This window comes from Tursiops truncatus, chromosome 11, assembly GCF_011762595.2.
Source record: "Tursiops truncatus isolate mTurTru1 chromosome 11, mTurTru1.mat.Y, whole genome shotgun sequence".
In the NCBI taxonomy this organism is placed as follows: Eukaryota; Metazoa; Chordata; class Mammalia; order Artiodactyla; family Delphinidae; genus Tursiops; species Tursiops truncatus.
Genome location: NC_047044.1, coordinates 45,922,191 through 45,944,849, shown reverse-complemented (window position 1 = coordinate 45,944,849; position 22,659 = coordinate 45,922,191). Strand labels below are relative to the sequence as shown.

The window sequence follows — 22,659 nt, the reverse complement described above, 5'->3', positions numbered from 1 at the left end:
AGACTATACCAGGGACATGGTCGGGGGAGGTAAGAAAGAAAATAAATGTTCCCAGACACCAACACTCAGGACAGTATAAAGACCAGAGTCTGTAAATTTCAGTGACATGGTGGCAGGATGCAGGGAGAGTGAGTGACAAACAGAGCTTGTCATTAAAGAATCTGTCAGTATGTCATGATGGAGGTGATCACCCTTTTCTAAGCTGGTGATTTGAGGTTATACATTTTTCTTGCTGTGTGATAAGTGGGTTCTGAGGCTATTAATACCCCAAGCACACTGAAAATGGTGTCCAGTGGTTATAAATAATAGACCCCAGCCTTTTAACTGCTGCTCATTAGCTAACTTTTTTGAAAACAAATTTTTCTTAAGAACTGAATAATCACTGAAGTATCAAGCTAAACTCATAAACTGTACTCTTTGGGTCTTCACTGAGAGTTTATTGGCTGATGTTTAAATGTTTAGGGCAAATGCTGTCCTCTGGTTTTAAAGTCCAAACTTTTCAAACATATCAGAGACAACCAAGCAGGTAGGGTGGAGGCAGGTACAGCCAGTGACAGAGACATTCAGAGAAGTAAGGAAACTCACAAAACTAACAGACTGCACACTGTAATAAAGGAAATCAACTGATCTGCCGTCATCCAGAAAGGGCAAGTTATTCTTGGTAGCTTCTTTAAGAAACTAGAAGTAATAATGAGATATAAATTTATACCTATCAGTCACAAAAATACTGATAACATCGCTGCTGATAGAGATGAAGGGTGGTTACTTAGTACTTATTGGTAGAAATGCAAATTACTACTGTCTTTGGGAAACAAATCCAGCTATATACTACTTCAGTCTGGCAACATCACTTTTGGGAAACTATTCTGTAGAAATAAAAGCACTAGCATGTAGCAGCATATGTACAAAGATGTTTTTATAACGTTATTCATAGGGCCAAAAATAAGGGTGGAAACAATGTGAGTTACCATGAATAGAGAAAGGGTTGAATAAATTATGGTATAACCGCATCATGAAGTAGTATGACCATTGACTAGAAAAGTTTTCCATGAGTATCAGTGGGACAGAAAGGAAAAAAGAGCAAAGAAGTATTTATAATATTATACCATTTTTGTGGAACATAAAATGACAAAAATTCCAATATAGGTATATGTATACATGTACATATATGTGTGTGATCATGCATGTATATGGATATGTATGTATGTGTGGATTATATGAGCATGAAGAAAATAAATAAAAGGATACATATTAGGTTCTTAGTATGAATGACCAGGATAATATGGGCGTTCAACAGAAGAAGATAAAGTGGATGAAGGGAAGGAGGACAGGGGAAGGAAAACACAAAACATACTAAACAAGAATGATTACAATAAAAATAAAATGATTTCTCACTTATGTAGAACTATGCATGCATAAGCTTATCCACATATAAAGAAACTAGGGAAAGCTAAATGAAAGAGTTAAATGTGCCTTGTAAAAATGACCATGATATATCGTTAAGTAGAAGAAAGAGAGACAGCCACAAAAAAGTTATTTTTAAAAGGAGGCAAATATAAACGTTTGAACACAAAACAATTAAAATTTTGTATAGCAAAATACACCATAAAAAAAGAGAAATGAGAATCTCGAAATAAATCAATGCAACCCATATGGCAGACAAAGGGATTATATCTCAATAAACAGAGATTCTACAAATTGTTAAGAAAAAGATAATTAACCTGATACACAAGTTACAAATAAGCAATTGCATGAGAGGAAATCCAAATATTCAACACACATGAGAGATGCTCAGTCTTTTCCATGGTCACGGAAATGCAAATGTAAGCAATAACGAGGTGCAGTTCTTCCCCCCACTCCCCAGATCAGCAAAAATGAAAAAGAATCAACAATCAGCTACTGCTGGAGAGATTTTGAATCAGTCAGGTGTCTTTATACATTACTGGTCAGAGGGCGAATTGCTCCAACTGTCCAGAAAATAAAAATTTGGTAATATATTAAATACTCTTGGGATAAATAATCTCTCTTTGAAAATCTCTCATTCATATATATAAAAATACATAAATGAACAATATATACTTATGTACATATTATATGTACAAGCACATATGTGTGTAAATATATATACATACATATTATATACACACATACGTATATATGTTCTTTTTTCTCTAAGGGTGTATATTAAAGACATTTATTGCAGCAGTTTTGTCATGGCAATTACAAAACACATAAAGAACAACCGAATGTACACTGAATCTGAGGCATAGTTTAAGAAAATGTGGTATATAAAAACTTCAAAATTTTAAATTATTTAGAATTAGTCTTCCGTTTAGAAGAAATAAGGCAAATTTATATCTAAAAGACTTCAAGGTATATCTATGACCTGTTATTATTAAGCAAAGCAAGCTGTAGAGTCTGACCCAATTTTTAAAAAACAATTGGAAACACTATATATGCATTTAAAATAAAGAAATGTGTAATATAAATTTAAAAGATTCACATCCCTACATAATTATAAAGGTAAGCTTCAATTACCTAGAGTATGTGTTTATATGTGTGGAATCCTTATTACCTGATCTTCCCTAATAAATTGGGAATAAATGATGAGGTTATTATTAGGTTATCAATAAGTTAGTCTGCATTTGGATTAATAACACCTTTAAAAAATAAAAGTCTTTTTTTGTAACAGAAACTACTGACAATACAGCAAGTGTTAAGATCCTGACGGCAATTAATACATTATTTTACTTCAGAAAATTCTAGGCAAAAAGAAGGCATTGCATCTGGGAGCGTGACAAGAGGTGAATGCGGAGCAGGTGTTAGGACATTCTGGCTGACAGAAGAGATGGTTAGGCTTTCAGCAGATAAGAATAGCAGGTGGGAGTTTCACAAGACTCCACATTGCCATGTGGCCAATGGCAACATGAAAAGCTACCAGGAGGTACAGGTGTGGGCTGGCTGTGACATCCGAGTTGAAAGACAGAACTAGTAATAAGGCAGGTTTCCAGGCTCAGAGAAACTGAAGTGCCGGTTGGCCGAACAAAGCAGACACTCAAGAAAGGAAGGTGATGTCAAGAACCCAGGTAATTAGCAATGGAACTTAAGGAGGGTTTTAGTCAGGGCCACCACGTGTGGTTGTGTGGGCTGTGTGATGCACAGCTTCAGGGGATGCTGTTGGCTTAAGCTACAGTGTGAGAGGTACCTCCTAGGTATGTATAGCAAGGCAAGAAGCCCATTACAGTCCTGGGATTTTACCCCAAGATCAGAGTAGATCAGCAACAAAACTGACAACCTGCTGATCATCACCATCACCATCATCACCACCACCAATGACAACATGACTGTGCTGGCTGACATTATGACATGTGCTATGCTTTACAGAACACATTCACTGGTCCTAGAAAGAGCCAACGAAGGTAGCCAGGTCAGATATTACAATTGTCATTAAAATGGAAGAACAAAGACTCAGAAATGTTCACTGACTTGCCCAAGATCTCAAAGGTAGTCAGTGGCAGAACAGGCATGTGAACTCCAGACATCTCCTTCTAAAACCATTCTGTTCCCACTGTCTTAAACTGCTCACGACGGGAATGAAGATTGGTCCATGACATTGGGACTGGGTTGAGGTTGGGGCCTGCTGAGCAGTGAGCCAAACAGATCATCATACGCATCGTAATTTTAAAATATGAATTATATTTTCTTATTTTTTCAAACCCAAGGGGTAAACAAATTCTCCTTGGAAGGGGATTTCCTGCTGTGTAGCATTCAGACTCAACTTGTCCATACTGATTTCTATTTTGTTGTAGTGACTATTTGTTTAGACAGAATATATTACACAAAGGATTTATGGCAGCTTACAAAAACACATATGATACAAAATAAAACTGAATAAAAAGTAAGGAAATGAAGAGATTGAATTAGAAGGAAAATGAGTGAAGAAAAGAAAACAACCAGCCAAGAATGAGGTTAGTTCACAAAATAAATAAGGCCCTCAATAAAGTTCTCTCTATTTGCTAGAGGTAGACCACAGATTTGGCTCTCAGCTTTTCAGCAGTCAAGAGGAAGAGGGAAACATGATTCACAGCATTTAAAAGATACAATTATAAGCCAGTGGCTCAGGAGAAATACAAGTATTCTTGGTACTAAGACTAGAAAGCTATATTTTCCATGGTTTCATATAATGCTAATAATAGCAGTCAGTTTTTATAAGGATCTTACTATGTGTCAGGCATGATGCTAAGTGCTTTGAACGCTTTATCTCATTCAATTCCCACATGAATATCATAGTATTATTAGTATCATTTTTTTTTTACAAATGAGGAAAATGAAATACAGAGATGTTAAGTAAGTCCCTGAAGGAAACACAATTAATAAGTACCTCATTTGGGATTCCAATACAGTTCCGCTGACTCCAAAGTTATGCTTCTACCACACAGCTTCCATTTGGGAGCTACACCTTGATCCAATCCCTAAGTATCCCTGAATATACAATAGAACCCCTCAATATCCAATCTAATAGAGTCCCCACCACTTCCTCTCTGCCACATAATTTCATTTCCTTTTCTTCATTGCACTTACCACCATCTGAAATATCTTCAGCTGCTCGACTTATTTTACTGTCTTTCTCCTATCAGAACGTGAACTACACAGCTGCAATGATCTTGTTTATCTTACCACTCTTGTATCACCAGAGCCTACTTTACTGCCTAAGACATAGGAGGTACTCAATGATATTTCTGAATGAATGAATGTTTCAAGGAGCAAGTCTTAGGTGTTCATCAAACCTTTTGCATGTCTGAGGATCCAGTTGCCCCTACTTATTCTCAGTTCCTTCTCCAGTCTCCATGATTTATCTATACTAGTTACTCACCAGAAATATATTGTTTTCTATAACTTGGCTATTTTTCATAATCCAGCTTGGCATAGATTTGATTTTATTCAGTTGATCTTGTAATTTTAAAAATTATGTTTAAGAATAAAGATGATACCATTACTTGTCATACATGAAGAAATTTTAAGACATTCATTTGCCCATAAAAAAATGATTGCTGATTTCTAAAAGTCTACTTTCAAAGAATTTGCATAGAGGCCTATTCCATACAGATTTTGCTATTCGCTGCCCAATAATTCCTATTTAAAAAATGGACCAGGGGCTTCCCTGGTGGCGCAGTGGTTGAGAGTCCACCTGCCGATGCAGGGGACACGGGTTTGTGCTCCAGGTCCGGAAAGATCGCACATGCCGCGGAGCAGCTGGGCCCGTGAGCCATGGCCGCTGAGCCTGCGCATCCGGAGCCTGTGCTCCACAACGGGAGAGGCCACAACAGTGAGAGGCCCGCGTACCACAAAAAACCAAACCAAAACAACAGAAAACCCAGACCAGTTCTAAGCAACTTAATGGCTTAAAGCACAAAGAACCACATGTTAACTTGTTCTGGTTTAACACCTAATTCTAGTTGTCATGTTTTCAGGCAGGAAAAGTAGTCAAATTCTTAAACAGTGCAGCTTCACTAGGTCAATAATGCTCCCATTATTAGAAAATTAGGAGGCTTTTGAACTACAGACACACGAACACATAGAGAGCCCCAAGATATTCAGAATAAATGAACGACATTCATAAATGCAATCCAGGAAATCTGGGATTAAGACTGTTAGCCCTGATTGTCTTAAGTCGTATGCTCAGTGTTCTCTAAGTCCTTCCGGCTCTCTTGGAATCTGTATCACATGGCTGCCATTTCCAGAAAGGGGGGCAAACAAATCTCACAAACATCGCTCCCTGCAATCTTAGGAACTGTCTGAACATCTGGCCTAGCCCTCAAAAGTAGGTCTTTTTGCTTCTTGTTTCTTGAAGTTTTCTGTTGCTAACTTACTGTTTCAGTTAAATGACTAAATCATACGAAAATGTAGGCTAAATTGAAAGATATGTAAAGTTGATGATGTCCTCTTGATTTATTTTTCTGGATTCAGGTGGTCCAAATGTAGCAGACAGGTAAGGAAAGAAGCAACTTGGGCTATGAATAATGGCTGGATTATACTTTCATACTTCAAAAAGAAAATTTGGAAAATGTATGAAGTACAAGATAATGACCCATCTCCTCTATGAAAACACAATGATAAATGGCTAAGGTGCTGTGATATTGTGATTTATAATAAGAAAAAATATTTTGGTCTTCATCCACAGTTCCTGGTACCCTCATAGTTTCCTACATAAGAGCAATGGAAACATCTTTCTTAATTTAGTTTTGTTCCCAGTTCCTGAACTAACTCAAGTCATGAAGGCGAAAGGGGTATGTTTTGTTATTCATAACAAGCCCTTTCACCCACACCTGACTTTATGTTAATGAGGTGACTTTTGGACCACCCATCCCCCTAAAGATGAGGGCACGTTGCCAGGAGAAATAACCTAATGATGAGAGGGACAGAATTTTCAGTCCAATCCCCCAGCCTCTAGGGAAGGGAGAAGGGTTGGAGGTTGAATCCATTACCAATGACCAATGATTTAATCAATCATGCCTATGTAATGAAGCCTCTATAAAAACCCAAAAGAACAGGGTTTGGAGAGATTCCAGGTTGGTGGAGGTGCTTGGAGAGTGGCTCACCCAGAGAGGGCAGGGGAGTGCTGTGTCCCGTCTCACATAACTTGCCCTTTGCATCTTTCCGTTTGCCTTTTCCCAAGTTATATTTTTTATAATAAACTGGTAATCTAGTGAGTAAACTGCTATCCTGAGCTCTGTGAGCCACTCCAGCAAATTAATTAAACCCAATAAAGGGGTCGTGGGAACTCCAGTTTATAGCCAGTTGATCAGAAACACAGGTAACAACCTGGATTTGTGATTGGCACCTGAATGGAAGCGGGGGGCAGTCTTATAGGACTGAGCCCTTAACCTGTGGAATCTGGTGCTCTCTCCAAGTAGATAGTGTCAGAACTGAATTAAATTGTGGGATACCCAGCTGGTGTCGCAGAATTGCTTGGTATGGCAATTCGCCCCCTCTTCACATTTGGTGGCCAGAAATGTCATGAGTGAAGTATTGAGAGTAATGTAGAGTAGAGGAGAAACACAGGAGGAATTCTTCCTTTGCTTTTTGGTGTTAGAAGTGGAATTTGCTATAACAGTTCTGGTTCACGAAAACATGTGGTTTGGGAAGAAAAAGGATGAAAGGGCAGGGGATAAGAACCTGTGATTCCTGGGTGGCCACGTGGTCAGCCGTGGTATGAAGCAGCAGCTGTGCTGTGCTCATTTACTAAAGATAAAAGTTACCAGTGAGTAAGCTTCATAACTTTGCTTAGGGAGACAACCTTCCAGAGACTTTTAGCTCCTATGTTTTCTTAAAACAAGAGAAAGGAACAAATTATTTCTACCATCTGAGTTACAGGGATCATCTTGAGAAAACGAAGTCATTTGCTGAATGGTGCCAATCCCATCCTGCACCGGCAAGGCCAGATGCCCAGAAAGCCCAGTTTAATTATCCATTGGTAGTTAGATTTTAAATACAGCATTGTGCAGTAAAAAAAAAAAACAAAAAACTAAGAATAATTTATAGGTATTTATGATTAGAGAGGAACAGAGAAAGAAGGAAAGAAAGAAAGAGGTACAAAGTCATTCACAGAGGGTGCAAGAGAACAGTTCTTAACAACTAGCAAACCAAAGGTAATTTTTGGACAAGTAAATATTTGCTCCAAAGAAAAGATATCCTCTTTGTTTATCTGCAGACTCCATTTGTTTACACATTATTGTGAAAAGTTTGGACTAAAAGAAGAGTTTTTAAGGTCTAACGTAATGAGACACAGTACTTTCCATCTTCTTCAATGAAAAGTCCTGAAATACAATATGCTCTTAACAGAACATCCTTTTTTTGTCCTGCTAATTTCTTTGGCTGCTTTAAATATTTCCCTTGCTTGAGATTTAAGGTCTATGGAACATGCATAATTTGGCCAAGTGCAAAAAAATAGATACCATATTACAATTATATAGAGAGTTCATAAAGAAAGTAGTTTCCCTTAAGATAAGCTCCCTAATTCTCTCAATATTATTAAGTAGGTAGTTGCAATGAAAAAAAATACTCTATTTGATATATTCAACATTTATTTCTCCTTCTCAGAATTAGTTGCCTTAACTTACTGAATGTGTTGGGAATATGTCAATACATAGAACTGTAAAATCTATTACACAATGGAATTTTTAGCAGCTCATAAAAGTGATGCTATATAACGATAGTTAATGACATGGAGAAGTGTCCATAATATAAACTAAGTAAAAAAAACTATAAAACCTTATGCATGCAGATTGCATATTTTTATAAAAAATGGTCTACATTCACATATATATAAAAGACCATATAGATACATATATCAAGATGAGATTGTTATCTAACAGTTAAGGATTATTTTTACTTCCTCCTTTTCCTTTGCTATATTTCTAAATATTCTGAAACTCTATGAAAATATATTCCTTTTGGAGTTAAAATAAAAATATTACTAAATATCCAATGTCCAATTAGTATGATCATTAAACCAGTTCTCTTAAGACATCAATCATCCTAATGTTGAGTCTAATTACGCAAAACAAACAGATGTACTACGTGGTCCAGTGTTGAAACTTCACACAGACATTGCCTAAGCTTGACCTCTAGCTTTCCAGAATGTGTTCCAGCATCCTCCTTGCTGCTTTAGTAGCTAGAAATGTAGAAAAGCAACAGATGGTGACAGTTGTGACTGTCAGGATGCCAAGCTCAAGAATGGAATTTCTACTTCAAGATGATTTTGCAGGGGTACAATAATATCTGGAGAATCTAAGCACAAAGTTTTCCAAAATGCAAACGTTTGGGACTTAAAAAGAAAGGTGATTATGTAAGAAGCTCTTATAGTTTAATATTAAGCCTTTAGGTTAAGAAAAGAGTAGAAAGTTAACCAGATACCTGAAGTAGATTACAGAATTTCTTCTTCTAGACTTTCTTAAAGTGAAATCTAATTTGACATTATAATTCATTTTTTATGATGATCTATAGGATGGCCATTACAGGTCTTTCACATTTTAACCTCTGGCTCCAACATGAACACCTAGCTATCGATGACTGTATGTTCAGAGCATGAGAATTTACATTATCATTAGCTTAAATAGAATATAATTCATGAAGTTAAATTTTCTGTTGGGAAAATTTACAATACTTTCCCAAAGCAAACCAAAAAATTAACTTACATTAAAAATTACATTAAAAATTAACATGTTTGAGTTTTGAAGTCACACAAATCTGAATCTGAATTCTGCCTCTAGCACTTTTTTGTTTTGGATCCCCGACTCTACTAATTTTTTTTTTAACATCTTTATTGGAGTATAATTGCTGTACAATGGTGTGTTAGTTGCTGCTGTATAACAAAGTGAATCAGCTATACGTAGGCATATATCCCCATACATATACCCTCCCTCTTGTATCTCCCTTCCACCCTCCCTATCCCATCCCTCTATGTCATCACAAAGCACAGAGCTGATCTGCCTCTAGCACTTTTTATTAAGCAATTAACCTGGAGAAAGTTATTGATTTGGGGCCTTGATTTTTTTTGTCTGTAAATTGTCATCTAGTCATGAGGGGCCTTTTTTTTAATGCTCAAAGGTTCTTTGTTGACACAATTTCTTCCACCTTTACAATATACGACGCAATTTCAGTAGCCATATGGTTTCAGCACACAGCTACCTCTCCTGAAGTTTACACGAGGCCCTTAAATCCTCATGTTCCCTGAACTTTATAGGTAGAAGTGCATAACAAGCACTTCTTGTGCTTTGAATACAAAGATTCTCCAATTTTGCTTTGAAGACTGTGACACCTAAACTCCAAGATAGTCCCCAATGATCCCTGCCTCCTGGTATTCATGCCCTCTGCAGTCCCCTCCCCATGAGTGTGAGAGAGACCTAGCAACTCATTTCTAATGAATAGAATACAGTGGAAATGATGGTGTGTGACTTGAAGACGAGGTCATACATGGCACTGTGGTGTCTCTCTCTCCTCACATATTCTGGGGGAAGCCATGTCTGAGCAGTCCTGTGGAGAGGTCCACGTGTTGAGGAACTGAAGCCTCCTGCCAATACCCATGTGAGCGAGCTTGGAAGTGAATCCTTCAGCTTAGTCAAGTCTTCAAAGACTTAGCCCTGCCTGACAGTTTGACTGCAGTAAGCCCTGAGGCAGAACTACACAACTAATCTGCTCCCAGATTCCTGACCTTCAGAAACTATGTGAAATAATAAATAGTCCTTGTTTAGAGCTGCTAGATGTTGAGGTAATATGTTATGCAACAATAGACAACAAATACACAGACCAAATCCAAAATGATAAGGTGGTAGGGTCTACAGAAAAAAATGCCATTTTCAAGGTAGACATAACTACATTTATTTGAAAATCAAGGAAAAGAACTACACATTTGATTGTTTTAATAAAAGTACTACCATATAAAACCATGGCAGAGATTTTTCTCTCAGGCTTTTATATTCATTCCTTCCAGGAACTTGGGTCTAGTGTCCCAGGACAGCATTGGAAGGCATCAGAGTCACATCCTACACTGCAGTAGACTTGTGTCTTATATCCATGTAGTATTTTGGACTTGGTATTTACTATATGGCCCCGAATACCCTTGACACATAATAATTCATAATTTTCCCAAAGCCTGCATTTGCTTCCCATGTTCTGTGAGTTTGCCCACCACAAGCAGCTCACTTAGCCTATGTACTAATGTAGCTTTTCTGGTCCCCACCACATAAGCAGTCACTATCAAGAAGTATACAGGTTACAGTGGTTTTCACAAATTTGAAACATTCTTGGGATAAAATATCCTGGGTCCAACAGATTGCCCTAAATCACAGTCCTCATAGGCAAATAGTCTGGGTGTTAGGACACAGCCCAGGTACCTTAATTTTCTCCGGTGTCAGAATGAATCTGCTGCCTTTTTGGGCCACTGTCAGAGAGTTTAGAGTATGACTTTAGTCACCCTGTTTTTGTACAAGAATCATATTCTTGAGGCCAAGTTGTAAGCTGTCATATCCTCATTATTTCTTGAAGGGGCTATCATGTCTTAGTAAAAACTACAGTCTAGATCTCTGCTTTAGCATACATTTAGCTGCTATCTGGTGTCTAGTCTGCCTTTGGTTGTTAATAGTGTCCCAATTTTTATTCAGGTAACCTCCCCTCTCATAAACAGATTATGGGTTTTTAGGGATGCTCTCGGGGTAAGGCATATGGTTTAGGTTTGAGATAATTTGCCTTATTTTACCACCTGGCCACAAACTATTCAGGGATGAAGTAAGTAATTAACTTAAATTGGTCTATAGGGATGCTCAGGATATTACTGACAGTTGTGAAAGACTCATTCTTTCCCACTGAATATGAACCTCCAAGGATAAAACTCCAGGAGTTTCAGGAAACCATGATAAGATGAAAAAGAATCAGTCTGAGAATAAAGTCACTCCATGGAAAGCAGAGATGGGAGATTGATCCTGGCCAATTATTTGAGCCCTTGATCAAACTACACCTAAAGCTAGATATACTACAGAAGTGCTGTTATTTGAACCATGAAATGTTCTTTAGTTTTGATTGGGTTCTTGTCACTTGCTACAAAATATTCTTAACCATTAAGCCTTCCCTGACATGGAAGAATTCCAGGGGTAGTTATACAGCTTAAACTCACCTTTTGGGACATTCACTATACTAATACAAAATTGTGATTAAACTAATTTGTCTATTAAAAAACAATTATTTATGCACATCACATAACACACTAAATGCTACAAAATTTATTTACTGTAGCAAAGAAATGAGAAGGCAAGACTTTCAAAGCCCTTCAAACCACATCTAGGAATTATCTGTTTACCTGCAAGATGAAACTCAAAAACTTGGTCAACAGCAGAACCAAGTTGAGGAGAGGCATAAACCAGAGCTCAGGATGTAACTGAAACACAGAGTTATCCAGAGCTTTTGGCTTTAATGGTCTTTGAAATCAACCACTTGATAAAAATCTTTGCAAAGAATGTTTTGTGTCAAAAAACAAGAGAATGTCTGTCTGGGTGATGGTCTGGGTGAGTGGTGAGCAAGACAAGAAGCTTCAGGATTCTAGGAATCTCACAGCGACCATCTCAGGCTCTTGGAGACTCCCCATCATCTTCTCATGTGCTCACAGAAGTCTTGCCACTGCCCCCAAAACTGCCACTCTATCTTCTCTTTTCTCCTCCTTTCTCCTTCTCCCTCTCTTCCCTCCTTCCCTCCCTCCATCCCTCCATTCCTTCCTCTCCTGTCCCCTTCCCTCCCCTTCCCTTCCCTTTCCCCCTTCCCTTCCCTCCCCTCCCCTCCCGTCCTTCTCCTCCCCTTTCCTTTCTCCTCCTCCTCCTCTTCTTCCACCTTTCCTCCTATTCCTTCCCTTTATTTTCCTTCCTTCAAGGAAAGGAGTAATCCATAATCTCCCCATCCTTTATATTCCAAAGCCTACCTATTCCCCAGTTCTCTCGGTTGCAGGTTTTTCTCCTTCATCACTTTAAATATGTCCTGCCAGTCCCTTCTGGCTTGCAGAGTTTCTGCTGAAAGATCAGCTGTTAACCTTATGGGGATCCCCTTGTGTGTTATTTGTTGTTTTTCCCTTGCTGCTTTTAATATGTTTTCTTTGTATTTAATTTTTGACAGTTTGATTAATATGTGTCTTGGCGTATTTCTCCTTGGATTTATCCTGTATGGGACTTTCTGTGCTTCCTGGACTTGATTAACTATTTCCTTTCCCATATTAGGGAAGTTTTCAACTATAATCTCTTCAAATATTTTCTCAGTCCCTTTCTTTTTCTCTTCTTCTTCTGGAACCCGTATAATTAGAATGTTGGTGTGTTTAATGTTGTCCCAGAGGTCTCTGAGACTGTCCTCAGTTCTTTTCATTCTTTTTTCTTTATTCTGCTCTGCAGTAGTTATTTCCACTATTTTACCTTTCAGGTCACTTATCCGTTCTGCCTCAGTTATTCTGCTATTGATCCCATCTAGAGTATTTTTAATTTCATTTATCGTGTTGTTCATCGTTGCTTGTTTGCTCTTTAGTTCTTCTAGGTCCTTGTTAAATGTTTCTTGCATTTTATCTATTCTATTTCCAAGATTTTGGATCATCGTTACTATCATTATTCTGAATTCTTTTTCAGGTAGACTGCCTATTTCCTCTTCATTTGTTAGGTCTGGTGGGTTTTTATCTTGCTCTTTCATCTGCTGTGTGTTTTTCTGTCTTCTCATTTTGCTTATCTTACTGTGTTTGGGGTCTCCTTTTTGCAGACTGCAGGTTCGTAGTTCCCGTTGTTTTTGGTGTCTGTCCCCAGTGGCTAAGGTTGGTTCAGTGGGTTGTGTAGGCTTCCTGGTGGAGGGGACTAGTGCCTGTGTTCTGGTGGATGAGGCTGGATCTTGTCTTTCTGGTTGGCAGGTCCATGGCTGGTGGTGTGTTTTGGGGTGTCTGTGGACTTCTTATGATTTTAGGCAGCCTCTCTGCTAATGGGTGGGGTTGTGTTCCTGTCTCGCTAGTTGTTTGGCATAGGATGTCCAGCACTGTAGCTTGCTGGTCGTTGAGTGAAGCTGAGTGCTGTTATTGAGATGGAGATCTCTGGGAGATTTTCGCCTCCCCAGGTCTCTCATACTTTGCCCAAGCTAAAATGTTCTTCACCCAGCAACCTATGCTGAACTTGCTGAACTGGAAAAGCCTGTATCTGCTTCCACTCTACCATTTTCCCTCACACCCCGGGGTTCCCTCCTTCCTAAAGTGGTAGCCTTGTGGCCTGATGTATATTGATGGAATTCTCAGCACTCATTTGGTTAAAGCCATTTGTTTTTCTCCTACCACAGCCTTGACCTTGAGGACATTCATATTCCCTGTATATTGCATTTGTACAAAAATCTTAATAACAGCTTCTTAATTGAACCTCTGGAACATAATTAGAATGCTTTGGGATAAACATTCTAATTGTGCTGTCCTCTCCTTGGAATAAATAAACTGCATATTTTCCTGACTCTAAAAGAAAGAAGATAAAGGAAAAAATTCATTTGTGGACAAATGTTCTTATGAAATGCTTTGTGCCAGAAACTTGGAATCAGGAAAGGAGGAGGGATACATGCATCTTTCATGTTCCTGTTAAATTTTTAATTTTAAAACTCATGGTTTTGATGATGTCAGAAACAAGTGAGAGAGAAAGAAATAATTGATCTCTCCTCTGAGCTAGGAAGATTTAAAAGTTATGTACTTGTATATTTTGGAAGTTGGGAGTGGCTTTTTACTCTGGCTAAAAGAAAATCACAATAATTTCCCCAATTCAGGAAATGAATACTCATTAATACTGCTCATTTTGGTATAAATGAAGCCACAAAATAATTCTTTGGTACCACAAGAATTCTTTTGGTACCATATATTACACACACACACACACACACACACACACACACACACACACACACGTACGCAAACACATATCAATTACTCAACCAAATTCACTTAGCAGCTGAACTATCTCCCTTTCATCATGTACGTTCTATTCCTAAATCTCTTTTCTTAAAGCATGAACCTTCAAACCCGCTGATACTTGGTTAAATGCTGACCCTCTGCTTTTTTGAGTAAGCTGAAAATTATTGATTTATTTAAAAATAACTCCACTTCCCTGGTTTTCCTACTAAATCACCATGTGCATAAGTAATGTAAGTGGATTACAGGAAACATTAGCACTAGCAATGGTTGTTGCAAGCCACCAGCGCCATGGCACCGTTAGAGGCTAGATCAAGAGAGGTTAGGGAAGGCTAAGCCGCAAAATCGCCCATTGCCTTCATGTCATCCTCACCCAAAAGAAAAAGCACAGCTTCTTCATGAATCTCCAAACCACAAATGAGCTAAAAGTGAAAGGACCTGCCAGAGTTCCTCACTGATGCCTTTTATTCTCCATAATATTAAATTAACTAGACAGTACATGACATTATAAGATAGAACAAACCTCTTGAACCGTAATTCACAGCGACTTTAGGAGTTGACGACTATGGGTGGATGATGGTCAATAGAGGAAATATCTCTCCTGAGCCTGAGCATTAGCACAGGCATATCCAGATACAGCGACATTATTAACATCATTTGTCTTCACTCAATAGACACAGTGCATGGCTTTCACCTTCGGAACATCTGTTACTCGTGTAAATGCAGAAAATTTGTTCAAGTATTTCAGGAGGCCAAATCACCCACATATTGTCTCTTAACAACAGCTCATCTTATGTTCTCTATTTATGATTTTTATTGGCTTACCAACATTTCTCCCCAGACATTTCCCAAGCAAAACTAGAGACTCCATTGCACTTGTGGATGCCCCAAATGATGGGTATTTCTAGATACCCCGAATGATGGCCAGATCATAATAAATATTGAATGGATGCTAGTTGAAAACATCAATGAATGGATCTTTGATTCTCAATACTAAGTGTCCTATATGTAGTAGATTAAAAAAATAAATAAAAGGAAAAAAGCTTATTAATTTTAATTACATTAGGTTTATAGAGAGGTTGCCAAAATGCAAACATGGTTTCATTGAATCATCTTGCCTTAAAAGTCAACATATTTGGTTATGGTTGGGGGCAGAAATGCAATTAACAACCATTTAGCTACTGACTTGTAGTTTTAATGTGGATCCTCCTATTGTAATTTTAAACTCGAGAGGGACTATAGTCCAAACAGTGTGTCAACCTTAGCATGTGTTTAAACTATGATAAGTCCACAAATTGGGAACCTCTGGCCTGGTTACATACTCTAAGAATACAAAAATGGACCCATTACATCACCTTGATTAATAAAAGGTGATGCTTGTTCAGTGATATTAGGAATATTATCCATCAATTACTTCCAAACCATCTTATCTACTCCAGTTATAGAACACTCTCCTCCCTGTACATCACTCTCTCCCTTTCAGGGTCTCTTCATTTCTTGTAATTTAAGTCAAGTGACCAGAAGATCTTTAATAAGTACTATTTATTTACATAAACTGAGACTCAGGCCTATCTGCTTAGAACAGATTATCACAGAAGTCAGGAGGCTCCATAGGATATGATCCAACATAACTGTAAGGACTTCCTGAAGCCATTTTTTGTTCAAATTATTAAACACCTACTATGCACCTTGCATTGTGCTGTGTAGAGAAGATACAGACAAGGTTTCTTATTTTATGGGCTTAAGTTCAAGAGGAAGCCAACAGATAATAATCAAGTAACAAAAAAGAAATACCAGAGAATAAGAAGTGCTATGGTAAATAGTCATTGAGATCCAATGATAACTATTCACCATTAGGTTTTGTTTGTTTGTTTGTTTTAAAGTATCAACCACAGAGGAAACCATCAGATGAGCATCAGTTAAATGCAGTACTTACCACCACAATCACATTTGCTGCTGGGATTGGCAGGTTTTCCACTTCATGGTCTTGACCAGCCATGGCCAGTAGATTGAGAGATGGGTCATACGCAGGTCTAGGAAATGCTGAATTAACAATTTGGTGGCGTTTGCTTATTTGAGCTTTAGAAGAGGAATGGTAGCTATGTTTCTGTATGTTTTGTGGAGCTATATCCAGGCTCTTCTCAATGTCTTGTGAATGGTGATAAATGAAAGCTGGCTTCCCACTCTTCTTCTGATGAATTGCCAAAAAGTGATCATTATTTCTTGAAAGGCACCCTGAAAGGGGGAAGAAACAGAAACGAAAATCAAAGACCTTATTCAGTAAGTTGAATAGAATATCTGATAAAGAGAATTACCCGTTCTTAGGAAGCTTTAAGGCTTGTGAAGGATTTAGATCAGTTCATCTCCATTTTTGTCCCTGCTCCATTATCCCCGACAATGAGAACACACTTGGTGGTATGGAGTCATCTCAGAGACTTTGGGTGGACAGAAGTGGGTATAGTCGAAAAAGTTCTATTTAAAAGATATTCTAATGCCTCTTTTAGTTAGGAATTTCCTCCTTTATCTAAGCTCATGGTCGTAATACCCCCTTGGGCATCTCTTCTTGGATGTCCTAACTGTTCCTCAAATGACAACCATTTACATATCATATTCAAGCTTTCTTCCCTTTAATCAATAGCATTTCACACAATTCTTATTTTATACCTCTTTTATCCTACTTATAATCAACTATGTCCAATTTTTAAGATACTTATAGACTATTTTAAGCTGACTAAGGGCAGGAATCTGAGTATATGCATTGTGGTAGCAACTTCCAGTTGTGTAATGATATCCATTCTCTCCTTCTTACTTAGTAATATGGCCATCTAGATAAAGTAGTACATGCTCCTTTATTTCTTCTGTTAGGTAAATATCCACTGACTTGAATAACTTTTTCCTATTTGTCATTGGCCACAGGAGGAAAGAGATAACATACACATGTGAGTCAAAAGAATATCACTAGGTCAAACACCAATTAGAAAAGTAAGTTTAAGACCTTCTGTATAAGATGATAAGCAGATTGAACAGATCACAACATAGTAATGCCACCCACACTGTCCTAGCGACCCTAGGCACCACAGATTTCCCCTGGGTATGCCTATGGCAACAACCGCTGTACAAGTGCTGTCCTTAGAAGATTACTTCCCTCCTTTTATAAGAATTCTGGGGTGCCTAGAATTCTCACTGAATATTTATAGTAGAGGAATTGCTAGTTTTTACAGCTTTTTCCATCCATCAAGCCTCTGTGACCAGTATATATTTCTAGCACCTTCAGCAATCCTGTCTTACCAGTATGCTGTCAAATTTCACTTAGAGATAGGAAGACAGGTTATTTCTTCAGTCAGCTCAAGTGCTTTCATCATGATATAATAGTTTGGGAATCATTGGGTCCCAGGGACTTTAGGCTTTTACAGCATTCAAATCACAAATACATTTCACGTGAATTCTGAGCTAGTCATATTGGGTTGGCCAAAAAGTTCGTTCGGGTTTTTCCTTAAGGTGTTACAGAAAACCCGAACGAACTTTTTTGCCAACCCAAGAGAAACTAGTCCTCATGTCTTCAATCCTGAGCATGCTGAATTGACTGTAATTTTTTTTTTTAAAAAATCAAGCTACCATAATTTGCCAAAGATGATGATTGGACAGTGTTACCTTGAAATGACTGTAAACTTTGTTTCTCTGAATGAAATAAGAGTTCCTCAGATTTGGAAATGCCATTGTCATTAGGAACATTGTCATATTAGGAACATATGTAAATGAATATGGTCCTTCACTGTTAATATTCTTGCAGTTTTTGTTTGTTTTTTTGCGGTACATGGGCCTCTCACTGTTGTGGCCTCTCCCGTTGCGGAGCACAGGCTCCGGACGCGCAGGCTCAGCGGCCATGGCTCACGGGCCTAGCCGCTCCGCGGCACATGGGATCCTTCCAGACCGGGGCATGAACCCATGTCCCCTGCATCGGTAGGTGGACCCTCAACCACTGTGCCACCAGGGAAGCCCTATTGCAGTTTTATTAATGGAGACTAGTGCTAAAATATTTTAGATGTATATTAACTTTCTGACCACAAATGTTTGTTTAGTATTTTACTAAAAGTAATTCACTAAGTGATACTGTAGTGTCCTACAGCATTTCTATACTACAGGTGAAGTTTCCTCCCTCCCCTATTAAAGGACTGAGTCTGACATTGTGAAGAGCAACAATGACATGGTCACCTTGGGGTTAAGAAATAGAGCACATGTATTATTTTTATCCTAGTTGACTTTTTAAATACTCCTCATTTAAAGATGGTCTCTTGTTTCAGGAAAGGCATACTGCATACTTGAATGAATTTGGGTTTTTCACCTGAGGGATTGGCTCTTCTACCAAAAAGAGGAATCTATAACATTCAGTAGCATGGCAACTGTATCTAACATGATAGTGCTATCGAAATAGTCATGTTAATAAAAATTAACATGCAAAAAAAGCTTGCAAGATTCAGGAAGCAAAAAAAAACCCATAGTGGGGGATGGCGAAGAATTTCACTAAGAAAGAGAAGCGGCTCAGAAGATCAGAGAATGCAGATTTATAAGGAAGGGGAAAATGAATGAAGAACTGAGAAAATTACACAGTTATCTTCAATCTTTCTTTTTATATGATCTCAGTCACAGAAAACCTTTTCAGAGCCACCTTATGTAAATAGAATAGGTGAGTCCAACTAACAGATGTTTCTTGTGCTAAAATTGGCCTACAGGGAAAGGTAAAAAAATCTAATTTTAAGTGCAGTTGAAACACAACTAACATTTCCCAGCCCTATCCAGTCGTATATGTGAAAGGACTTAGTCCTGCTTTGTCCTTGAGTAATGAGAACCAAGATGGCAGCACAATATTAGGAACCCCACCATAGCCATTAGGCAAGAAAAAGTTTTCCAAAGTGTTGTGCTTAGATCCCTACATCAGAATTACCTAGGATATTAAGATGCAGATTCCCAGATCTTAGCCTAGAACTACCATAGCAGACCTCTGGATATGTAGCCTACAAATCTGGATTTCTAATTGAAATTTTCTCACTTTCCAACCCTAAAGTTGAGGACCACCAAGCTAGTATCTGGAATAAGTTTTAGTTTCTGTCTTCAAACATTACCCCTCTATCATCACCTCCTTCACTTTGACATTATAAATATACTCAAGTAAACATTTTAGAAATGTTAAGATTGAGATGTCTGTTAGATATCAAAGTGGAGATGTTGAATTAGAAATTTAATAAATGTTTAGTTCATGGTTGGAGAGAGAGAGAGATTTGTGTCATCCAATACAGATAAAATTTAAAGTCAAGTGACTGGAGATTGATTGAGAAGAGAAGAGTATATAGGACAGAACTCCTGGTAGAATTACAATATTTAGTGTCAAGGAGCTGAATGAAATGGAGCCAGCAAAGATAAATGAGAAGGAATGGTAGTAAAGTAGGAGGAAAACCAAGAAAGAGTAGTTCATAGAAGATTAAGAAAAAAAATGTTTTAGAACCTGTATGCATTATAGGGTCTTAGACAGAAGCAACTGAAAATCAATCTTATAGTGATGTCTCTAGAAACTAGAATATAAATGGAATTTCCACGTGTTTCCATGCAAGCTAAGTCACACTGAAGACACACGCATAGACTTAAAAAATTACAAGGCACATGGTGACCATTGCCATGAGAGATGGTCAGAAGATGGAGAAGTAGGAAGATTCTTATCTAAGAAAGAATAAATAAAAGAGAAAAATAAAGGGGCCTTCAAAATAAGTTAATTAAAACATCCAAAGAGATAAAAGAGAAAAATAAGAATAAGGGATTTGAGGAAAAGAGAACAGGCATGTTTCAATCCAAGTGGAAATCGTAGAAATGAAAAATATCATAATTGATGAAATTCAATATATGGGTTAGACAGCAGACTAGACACCACTGAATAGAGAATTGGTAAGTTGGAAAAGTTTCGGTAATAATTCAGAAAGCAGCACAGAGAAATTAAGAGAGGAGATAAGAAAAAGAAGGTAAGAGTTTGTAGTGGACTCTTCAGATGGGACTCTAAGACCCGTACCTACTGGCATTCATGCCCATTGACAGTGAGCAAGATCTTGCTCTTGACTTACTTCTAACCAACAGGTGATGGGATGTCATTTAGCATTCCCGCTAAAAAAGATGTGACTTCTGTGTTGCTGGGAAACTCCAGCTGACTTTGATGAAGCAAGTTGCCACGTTGGAGAGGTCCATGTGAAGAAGGAGGCTTCTAGCCAAAATCCAGGGAAGAACTAAGGCTCTCAGTTGCAACAATGACTGAGGAGCTGAATCCTGCCAGCTATCATGTAAATGAGCTTGGAAGCAAGTCTTTCCTCAGTTGAATCTTCTCCTAGGAGCCTAGTGCAGGCCTACACCTTAACTGAAGTCTTACGAGACACCTTGAAGCAGAAGTCTCAGTTAAGCCACGACCAGATTTCTGACTCACAGAAACTGAGAAATAATAAATATATATTGTTTTAATCTGATAAATTTTAGGGCAATTTGTCATGCAGCAACAGGACACTAATGCAGAAAGACTGAGTGATACTGAGGATAACATGATAGGTTGTAAAATACCTTTAAAAGCATTGAAGACATGAAGCATTAGAAAAATTGAACATTTTACAAGATTTAAGGAGGGAAGTGATATTATAAAATTTATATTTCTCAAAAATTACTCTGGCTATACAAGAAAATGGATTGGGAGGAAGCAAGACTAAGTGCAAAGGTACCAGGTAAAATATTTTAGATGACAGAATAGCCCAGACAAGGTGGAGTAGAGGGACAAAGCAGAGACAAATTCCAGAAGTGTTAAGACATAGGAATTGACCAAAAAAAAAGGGGAATAAATTCAGTTATTGAGTTAATGTTGTAGGAAGGAACCAACAGTAGATATTTAAGGATAATTCTATTTCTAGTCAGCAACCCAATGTATGGAGGTGCCCTTTACTGAGACAGAGAAATGTGATTCTGTGGTGCCTACAATATAAAGAAGCAGAAACATCCAGAAAGCAATTATGTTTATGTGGAACTCAGAAGAAAGTTCTGGACTAGAGATAAATACTTAAAAACCATAAGCATAGTAATGGAAAACTGAGTGCCTGAGTGATGAGACTGCCTTGTGGAATGAGAAGAATTATGAGTCTGCAGCAAAGACCCAGAGGAGACCACATTTAAGGAGCAGCTGGAGGATGAAGAAGAAAAATTAGAGATTGTGGAAGTATGGAAGCCATGGGAAGAGTATACCAAGGATCTGTGATTGTCAGTGTCCAGTGTCACTGACAGTCTGAGAGTTCAAACAAGATAACCCTGAACACTTACATAGGATTTACTGATTTAAAATTCATCAGTGGACAGCTGAGCCTGGATATTCAGAGGACCAGATTCAACACGGAAAAGGTTTGGGGACAGCATTCTTGAAGCACAAAGCAAAGCACTCTCCCTGTTGAGTCCCTGAACAAAAGTAAAATAATTTTAAAGGGTTTAAAAGGGTATGAAAGATTCTGAGTCTGGGTAAGATGGAGCAAACACACTCCGCCTTGTTGCTTACATTAAATAGAGCTATAAAACCTGGACAAAATGCATAAAACAGCTATTTGAGAACTCTAGAAAGTAAACAGTAGCAGAGGGATTGGGGATGAAGAACAGAATTCAAAATTCCACAACATCAGCAGTAAGTTTACCATCTCCCCCTGCCCCCAGTATCCTCTAGGCAAAGGTGTCCCAAAGGTCCCATAGTGGACACCAAAGTGCAGACAAAGACATCTCCAGGAGAAAATAAATACAACACCATAATTTGTGGGATGCAGTTGAAGCAGTGCTTAGAGGAAAATTTATAGCATAAATGCTTATACTAGAATTTAAGCTTCCACTTTAAGAAATGAGAAAAAAGAAGAGCAAAATAAATGTAAAGTATGCAGAGGAAAGAAAGTAAAAAGTTAAAAGCAGAAATAATTACATTGAAAATAGGAAAACAATAGAGAAAATCAATGAGACAAAAGCTGATTCTTTGAAAAACATCAATAAATTGATGAAACTCTAGCAAGATTGACAAAGAAATACAGAAGACACAAATTACCAAAATCAGATGAAAGAAAATCACTAAATACGCAGTAGACATGAAAAGGATAATAGGAGAATACTATGTACAATCCTTTGCATATACATTCAACAATTGAGATGAAATGACCAAT

The 22,659-nt window shown here is 37.9% G+C and overlaps 1 protein-coding gene across 6 annotated transcripts in view; it reads right to left on the bottom strand.

Annotated features, from left to right (window-relative positions):
• The window catches only part of PTPRR (protein tyrosine phosphatase receptor type R), a 259,427-nt gene that overhangs the window by 217,080 nt on the left and 19,688 nt on the right, over window positions 1-22,659 (bottom strand). For all 6 annotated transcript variants that reach the window (XM_073789229.1, XM_073789233.1, XM_073789232.1 and 3 more), the window contains one exon: window positions 16,389-16,687. In XM_073789229.1, coding sequence (XP_073645330.1) covers window positions 16,389-16,687 — 299 coding nt within the window. The remainder of the gene's footprint in view (window positions 1-16,388; window positions 16,688-22,659) is intronic.